At 39.4% G+C, this 8,396-nt stretch overlaps 1 protein-coding gene across 1 annotated transcript in view; it reads right to left on the reverse strand.

The window, feature by feature from the left end:
* Positions 1–8,396, reverse strand: part of KDM5A (lysine demethylase 5A) — a 77,745-nt gene that overhangs the window by 54,057 nt on the left and 15,292 nt on the right. Inside the window, exons 6-8 of the mRNA XM_007469469.1 lie at positions 2,497–2,602; positions 1,258–1,349; positions 487–645 (exon numbers count right to left, since the gene is read on the reverse strand). Coding sequence (XP_007469531.1) covers positions 487–645; positions 1,258–1,349; positions 2,497–2,602 — 357 coding nt within the window. The remainder of the gene's footprint in view (positions 1–486; positions 646–1,257; positions 1,350–2,496; positions 2,603–8,396) is intronic.

An 8,396-nucleotide genomic window follows, 5' to 3' on the forward strand; every position in this document is an offset into this window, starting at 1 on the left:
TAAGTAAACAACCATTTCATGATAATGACATCATTATAATCTTTCAATTACAATTTAGTACAATCAAGTCAAAATTTAAACAAGTTAATAGATACCACCAGTTTATCTGGTAGCATGAAAACTGGATGCATGAATCCTAAGTTCTAGAGCTTCATATCTGATTTTTACTTTTAAAAAAAAAAGAGAAAACAAATAACCTACAGACTTTCATTTTTATTGTTTTCCAAGAATATGAATATTCTGACCAAAGTCTGCAGCAATAAACAGAATTATCTAACCAACAGTCAGAAAAAGACCCTTTAAAAAACAGACTGCCACAGTAGAATTGTTACATTTCCAGTCACTATCACTCTTTAAAAATCCTGGAGATTTCCCAACACTGAAGAACAGAGAGAGAGGAGAAGCAGCTTCACGGAATGTGTTCACTGTACGTGCGCATGTGTGTGTTACTGTTCTTAATCCAAAAAGGTAAGGTTAGGCTTATACCTCAGCGACACATTTAGGACACCTCCAGTCTCCTTTGGGCACATCAGGTAATGGGGGAATTAAACAAAATGTATGATAGCTGTCATCACATCCATCACACAACAGCAATTTATCTTCATTATTTCCCCGACCACAAAACATACAAACGTAAAGATCAACCTGTTAAAAAAACAAAATAAAATAAAAATTTATTTTCTGTAATAAGTAATATTAAATTTTTACCACGAACACCTTAATTGAAACAAACAAAATAATGTACACTAAAAAGTAAACATAACTTAAATCCTTAATATTTATTCTAAATAACTGTATTTAAATAGCTTTGTATAAAACTTCCTAAATTTCCTCAGAGCTTCTACAAGCAAATTAATAAAAGCATATCAAGGTATGAGAATAAAGGAAGACTACAAATCTAGGGTACTTGAAAGTCAATTTATATAAATAAAATATACCACATCACCCTTTCTATACACAAATACTCTTTATTGGTAGAGGACTGAATACCGAGCATTAATACAGCTAAGGATTTACAGTTTTACTTCATCCTCTCACTCACTCACTTACAAGGTATAAGACTCAGGGAACAGTCTGTGTATATGGGACAAAGCAAAGTTGGTATTATATAAACCAAAGCTGCAAGTTCAGATGCACCATCAAGTCTTACAACTAAATAAACTCACTAGATAACATACTAAGATATAGCAAGGTAAAAAGTGCAAAACTAAAATAAAAATAAATCCTTTCCCTCCTGACACATCTCAGAACACTTACAAAGTTAACAGAGAGAGTTCCTTTCCGTTGTCTCATTTGCATGTTAAATGCGTCTGACCTGTTGGTAACTTTTCGTCTTCGGGAGACCTCATCTTGAAATAAAAATAGTTATATAATAATAATAGTAAAAACTAATGTTGAGAGCTTACCATGGACCAGACACTATTTTAGATTATTTAAATTAGTTAAAATCTCACAACACTATGAGGTAGATAAACTATTATCCCCCACTGAAGATAAAGAATCTGAAGCACAGAGAAGCTAGATAACTTGCCCAAAATCACACAGCCAGTCAGTGGCAGACAATCAAGCTCCAGAGAGCTCAGCTACTAGTTCTACACTGCCCACAGGTAGTACTTATCAGGGACTAATCTGGGACTAGCTTTGAGATCACTGCCAGCTAATACAATTACAAACATAAAAAAGATAAAGTACCTAATCTTTTAAAAGAGCAATAGTAAACATTATAATGTATCTAGAAGTCCTATCACACTGAATGCTTTGATAGTGATGGAAGAATATTACCTGATTATCCAGAGTTCAATCCACAATCTGAATAAAGACTTAGTCATATCATAAAATGCACAGTAATCAATATGACTTGTGATTATAGCACTTCATTAAATTCTTATACAGTAAAAACATATCCAACACAATCTTTGTTAAATTGAGCTTTAAAACTAACATGCACATAGAACTGTGAAACTTGATCTCTGCATTAGCAATTTTACTCACAAAAGTTTCTAGCATGCTAAGCTGAGAGCACCAGGCATTCTTCAACAGGTTACGTAAATGAAGTACCATAATATGCAAAGGTGATTAAAGAAAAATATCAAAATTATGGTTAGAACCTAAATCATTAGCTCTCCCCAGTATATTTTGATACTAAACGTCAGAGAAATCCTCTATTTCTCTTTAAATTTAAAAATAATAAGCTCTAGATCACCAGGTGAGAACCATTAATTTTGCAATTCTTTTATAAACTAGCCTTTAGAAACTACAATTTCTGTGTCATGTGTTAGACATGGAGGAGGAACTTTCTCTTCCAAAATATTACAAAAATTCAACATAATGTGGCTCCTCACACCTTAAGATTATCTGCCACTAAAAAGGTTATCTGTCTAGGAACAATGTTGCCTAAGAAAATCCCAAGGCAGACTACGATCGAGGATCATATGAATCTTGTTATAACCATATTGTTGTACCTTATTTCTTTTCATGACCAAATAACAGATTTACCTTCTTTATCTTTTACTCCCATTGCCAGGCCCACAACCTTAGGCCCAGCCCCAAAAATCCGAAGTTTCTTCAGTTCCGTGTTTCTATTCACTTCTCCAGATTCTGACTAAAAAAAATAAACTCACATTAGTCTAATTATTGTGATTCATAAATTTATTTTCTTACTCAAGAAAAGTCTCAAGATCCGATTCAAATGAAGGAAAATTTTCCTTTTTCTAAATCCACTTGCTGCCTCATTGCTGAAGTCACCAAAGTGCTCTGGGACACCCAGATTCTTCCCACAAAAGGAAATCTACCTTCCATACAAGCATAGCTGTCAATTAGGTTCTGTCCAGAGACAGACACTGCTGGAAATTACTGGTGTAACAGTGGTAATAACTTGATAGAAATGCCCACCTCCAACTTGCTAATGGACACCCATCTTTGATTAGGGCAATTATGCCCATCCTAGGAGATGAATAATGACTGTCCTAAGTCAATCATGCCAATGCCATTTCTCTTTGTTGGCGATCACCTAGCTAAGGGTGGGAACGCTATCGTGTTCTAGCCAGTGAGACGTAAGGAAGGTCTACTGGAAACCTCTGGGAAAGATTTTCATCTAATAAAAGAGAAAGCATCTCAGAGAGTAAGTCCTTTTGACCCAACTTCCTTCCCCACTGCTACAAGGCTCAGTCTGATGGAAGCACAGTGCTGGACTCTACGGCAGCCACAATGCAATTAAGAGGAGATATATACATATCACCCATACACTGAAGGCGGCCAGGCAGGAAGATGGAAAGAGCCTGGTCCTTGATGACAATGTGAAGTTGCTATACGAATCCGAGAACTACTTATCTCTGAAAATCTAATGTGGAAAATGTGTCCGCATGTGAAAACTGTGTTGTCAATGTTTAAGCTACTGTCATTTGGCATTCTAGTACTTGAGGATGAAAGCATCATGACAGACACCAGTGTTACACCTTGAATTTAGATAATCTCTGAATGCAGGGTAATAACCAAAATTTACTTAAAATATACTTAGTCGGTAAGAATAAAAATAAACCAGGATAAAATACAGACTACTTTATAAGTCTATGGCGACCTAACAGCAGACAGACACAGGCAGCCTGGACTACTAAAAGAGCACATAAGAACCAAACCAACCAAAATGGCATTTCAAAATGTATCTTTAAACTTTGGTAGGCTGACTTGGTTACATTAACCTACAGTCAGTCCAATGAAAAACATTAACACTACACATTCTTTTTTTTTTTTTTTTTTTTTTTTTTAGACCAGAGAGACACTTGCCTCAGGTGCAAAATTCAAGAGAAATTCAGTAATCAAGATAAAGAATACTTTGATGCAATTTTTTTTTTTTTTGCAGTATACGGGCCTCTCACTGCTGTGGCCTCTCCCACTGTGGAGCACAGGCTCCAGACGTGCAGGCTCAGCGGCCATGGCTCACGGGCCCAGCCGCTCCGCAGCATGTGGGATCCCCCCCAGACCGGGGCACGAATCCGCGTCCCCTGCATCGGCAGGCAGACTCCCAACCACTGCGCCACCAGGGAAGCCCCTAACACTACACATTCTTTACCACTGTTAAAGCAAAGTACATAGTAATAAAAGCTAACATAGTCAGTATATAGTACATGCCATATCAAAGTATTCTAGTCAATTAATCCTTACAACCACCTTTTCAGACAAACAATAAAGTCCCCAAAAGGAGAAATAATATGACAACATTCTCTGATCTTACTGGCATAAAGCTAGAAATAACATCAAAAATCAAAAGGCCCAGGCTTCCCTGGTGGTGCAGTGGTTGAGAGTCCGCCTGCCGATGCAGGGGACATGGGTTCGTGCCCCGGTCCGGGAGGATCCCACATGCCGCGGAGCGGCTGGGCTCGTGAGCCATGGCTGCTGAGCCTGTGCGTCCGGAGCCGGTGCTCCGCAACGCGAGAGGCCACAACAGTGAGAGGCCCGTGTACAGCAAAAAAAGAAAAATCAAAAGGCCATTCCACCTGGAATTTTTTCTCTATATATACATATATCACATACATCATATATCAGAATCTCTGAAACAAAGGAAAGAAGTAATCACAGGAAATTCTATAGTCTTAAACACAGCAATCAAAGCAAAAGAGCAGGAATAAATGAATTAAGTTCCCAACTCAAAATGCCAAGAAAACAATTACAACATAAACCAAAAGAACTTTGTGATGCTGGATTAGGACTAGAATTATCAGTATGAGCTGAAAATATAAAGTCACAATTTTTAAAAATTGATTTCCCAGCCCTGACCACCAGAAGGGGCTACAAGCAATGGTATCCCAGAAGGAACAAGCACACCTTGTGCTCAAATCTTGGCTTCTAAATACCATTTCCCACTAAAGTGAACCAGGATTCCTTGGAGAAATGGTTGATTCCAGGTCTAAGTCACAGCTGATTCCAGGTCTAAGACAATGGGATTCTTTGTGCTAGAAAGTAAGTGCTCAAAAACTGATGGAGAGGGCTTCCCTGGTGGTGCAGTGGTTAAGAATCCACCTGCCAATGCAGGGGACACGGGTCTGAGCCCTGGTATGGGAAGATCCCACACGCCGTGGAGCAACTAAGCCCGTGAGCTGCAACTACTGAGCCTGCGCGTCGAGAGTCTATGCTCCGCAACGGGAGAGGCCATGGCAGTGAGAAGCCCGCACACTGCGATGAAGAGTGGCCCCAGCTCGCCGCAACTAGAGAAAGCCTGCGCACAGCAACGAAGACCCAACACAGCCAAAAATTAATTAATTAATTAATTAATTGATTGATTAAAAAACCAAAAAAACTGATGGAGATTTGTCAAAGAACATATGAACCTCTTGAAGGGGCTCCCGTTAGCCAAATTTGGAACAATTCGAGTATCAAAAAGGAATAAAAAGTAGTCATAGGTTATAAGACATTTATCAAAAAACAGTCATGCTCTATAGTGAGACTAAACAGGAGGAGGGTCACTCAAGGTCGGTCCCACAGGTACATACATTCATCACAACTCATCAAACTGTACACGTAAGATATACACATTTCACTGTATGAAAAATAATCAAGCGTGGGAGAAGAGTTTTTTAAAGAAAAATGCTAACTAATAAACGTAGAAGAAATGACAGAACCAGAAAATCACCTGGTTTGCAACCACCAACATAATTAACTAAGGCAAGGATTATCAATGAATGTTAAAACTACTGGGTAAAACAAGTTAATGGAATAATGGAAATATTGTTATTGAAAAATAATGGAAAGTTAATGGAAAAAAAGTTATTCCCACAGTCTTATAGTTTACTCTGATTACTTTTATTACAAGGAGAATAGTACATTATAATGAAGAAATGCTGGCTCAAACTTAAGTGTCACCAAAAATGGGACATACTGGCATTCTAATGTATAAGTGTTAAGGGTTTGGTCATTCTTGATATAAACAAACTGCAGTCTCAGCTTTCAAGGAACTCATTCTAGTGAGGTCACAGTAAAAAGCAATTAAAGCAGAGTATATCAAGTGATGTGACAGAGATAGGAAAGGGAAGTAGGATAACTTTCTTAACTTCCATTTCTTGTTTGGGAAACTATTCGATGGCTGTGCTTGTCACTATCACCAAGCTAGAAAATATTTTTTAAAAAAACAGATTTAGAAAAGGTGATGATGTTTGTGACACACTGAGTTTAGCTGTGTGTGGCCACCAAGGCAGACATATACGCGCATGCACTCAAGACCCCTGGTGAACAGGGAAGCAGCACGGACGTCATGACTTATTTAGGAGTCCTGAGAGATAGGCGGTAACGAATCACAGGGTGGAAGAGACAGCTGGGTAGAGTGAAGCTAAGGAAGACCGAGAGCACTACATGAAGGGCAGAGAGAGGAGATGACGAAGATAACTGAGGAGTGGTCAGAGTGACGAGGGAAACAAGAAGAGAGGTGCCACAGAAGCCAAAGAAAAAGCAAATTTCAAGAAATGCAAACGTGATCAGAGATGAAGTAGGTTAAGAAATGAAAAAGGGGCCTCCACATCTGACGATTATTAACTCTGTGGTAACTTGAATAGTGTAGTTTCAAGGAAATTATTTAGCTCAAAGTCAGATCGCAGGGTTTAAAAACTAAACATATACTGAGGAAACTGAGAAAATATAGATGATTTTTCAGGGAACTTCTTCATGAAAAGAGGCAAGGAGTAAGGAACTAGCTAGGAAAGGATGGGAGTAGAAGGAATGCCCTCGGAGAAAAAGGCACACTCTGCCCACAGAGATAGGTAGAGGTTAAGAGTGAACACCAGATAGTTTCCTGTATGGGGCAAGAGGCTGAAGTTCTACCAGAGAGCCTTTGCTGCCCTTCTGAAATAGAAGACCAGGAATGAGGCAGACATTCATGAAGGACAAACTGCAAGTTGAAGAAATTCTTAATCGCAAATCCTCTTATGGTTCTAATGTCAATCAATCCGACTACGGGAACAATTACTGCAATGGGTAAAAGCATTCTGTGTAGTCCCTATTCTTACATAATGAATGGCATCATTATATAATCTGATGAAAGGCAATCAGAAATAAGCATGACTTTTTTTTCATGGTTTCAGAAGGAACATCAAGAGATTTCATCACAAGCTGGCAACTGATTAAATGGGCCCACTTGGGGCAACTCTTCAAAGTTGAGTCACCATGTCAAAGAGACTAGTCTTCAAGTATTTCAGGTCTTAAGATAGAATCTTCACTACATACCCAAAGACGATCAGAACTTCTGAGATCAACCATGGTAATAAAAATCACTTAACAACTAAACCAGAGTTTACTAATTTAAAATAGAGCTATTGGGACTTCCCTGGTGGCGCAGTGATTAAGAATCCACCTGCCAATTCAGGGGACACGGGTTCGATCCCCGGTCCGGGAAGATCCCATATGCCACAGAGCAGCTAAGCCAGTGTGCCACCGCTACTGAGCCTGCACTCTAGAGCCCGCGAACCACAACTACTGAAACCCGCACACCCCAGAGCCCGCACGCCTCAACTACTGAAGCCCGCATGCTCTAGGGCCTGCGTGCTGCAAATACTGAGCCCAAGTGCTGCAACTACTGAAGCCCACGCGCCTAGAGCCCGTGCTCTGCAACCACAGAAGCCACCACAACAAGAAGCCCGTGCACCGCAATGAAGAGTAGCCCCCGCTCGCCGCAATTAGAGAAAGCCCGCGCGCAGCAATGAAGACCCGATGCAGTCAAAAAAATAAATAAATTTTAAAATTAAAAAAAATAAAATAGAGCTATCACTTTCCAAAAATTTCCATTAAATTCACATGCCCCATTCAAGACACCTACCTTTCTGCTATCAGAGTACCTAAGAAGCTAAATTATTAATGAGGAGGTTATTTAGCGAGCATAAACTCAGAACAAGGAAAGTAGACATGGCAGGAAAGAGACACATCCCCTGAGCTACAGAAAAGCAAGATGAAGTATCATTAGCCTGCCTCTACAGTGACAGGACTCCTCACAACCCCAGATCCAGTGTCTCTTGTTAATAGTGAACCCACTTTCCATGTGAACCACTTCCATCCTTAAATGTGTTTAGGACCCAGAAAAGCTGCTGTTCCAGTTCACCCATATGTTAATTTAAATGGGCCATATCTCAAGAGTCCTAAGGGCACCTCACTCTCCCCAGCCTACAGATTGTCTTTACCAAAAACCTTTAGAAACACAACTTCGAGGACCACAAAGAAATGGGAATAGGAAAAAGGTGGAGGGGAAGAGGGGCAGACACAAAGAAATCAGGGCATTTTTCTTCCGATGTATTCATTAGGCTTTAAAATTATTCCAGGTCAAAAGAACACTGTAGAAATTACACTGGAATGGTTCAGAGACTAAGAAACTTACCCACTGGTTTTCAAAGGAATGATGAGTAAAGAAAAAACCACTCTTT

The sequence above is a fragment of the Lipotes vexillifer genome, unplaced genomic scaffold (genome assembly GCF_000442215.2).
Source record: "Lipotes vexillifer unplaced genomic scaffold, Lipotes_vexillifer_v1.1 scaffold395, whole genome shotgun sequence".
Lineage (NCBI taxonomy): Eukaryota > Metazoa > Chordata > Mammalia > Artiodactyla > Lipotidae > Lipotes > Lipotes vexillifer.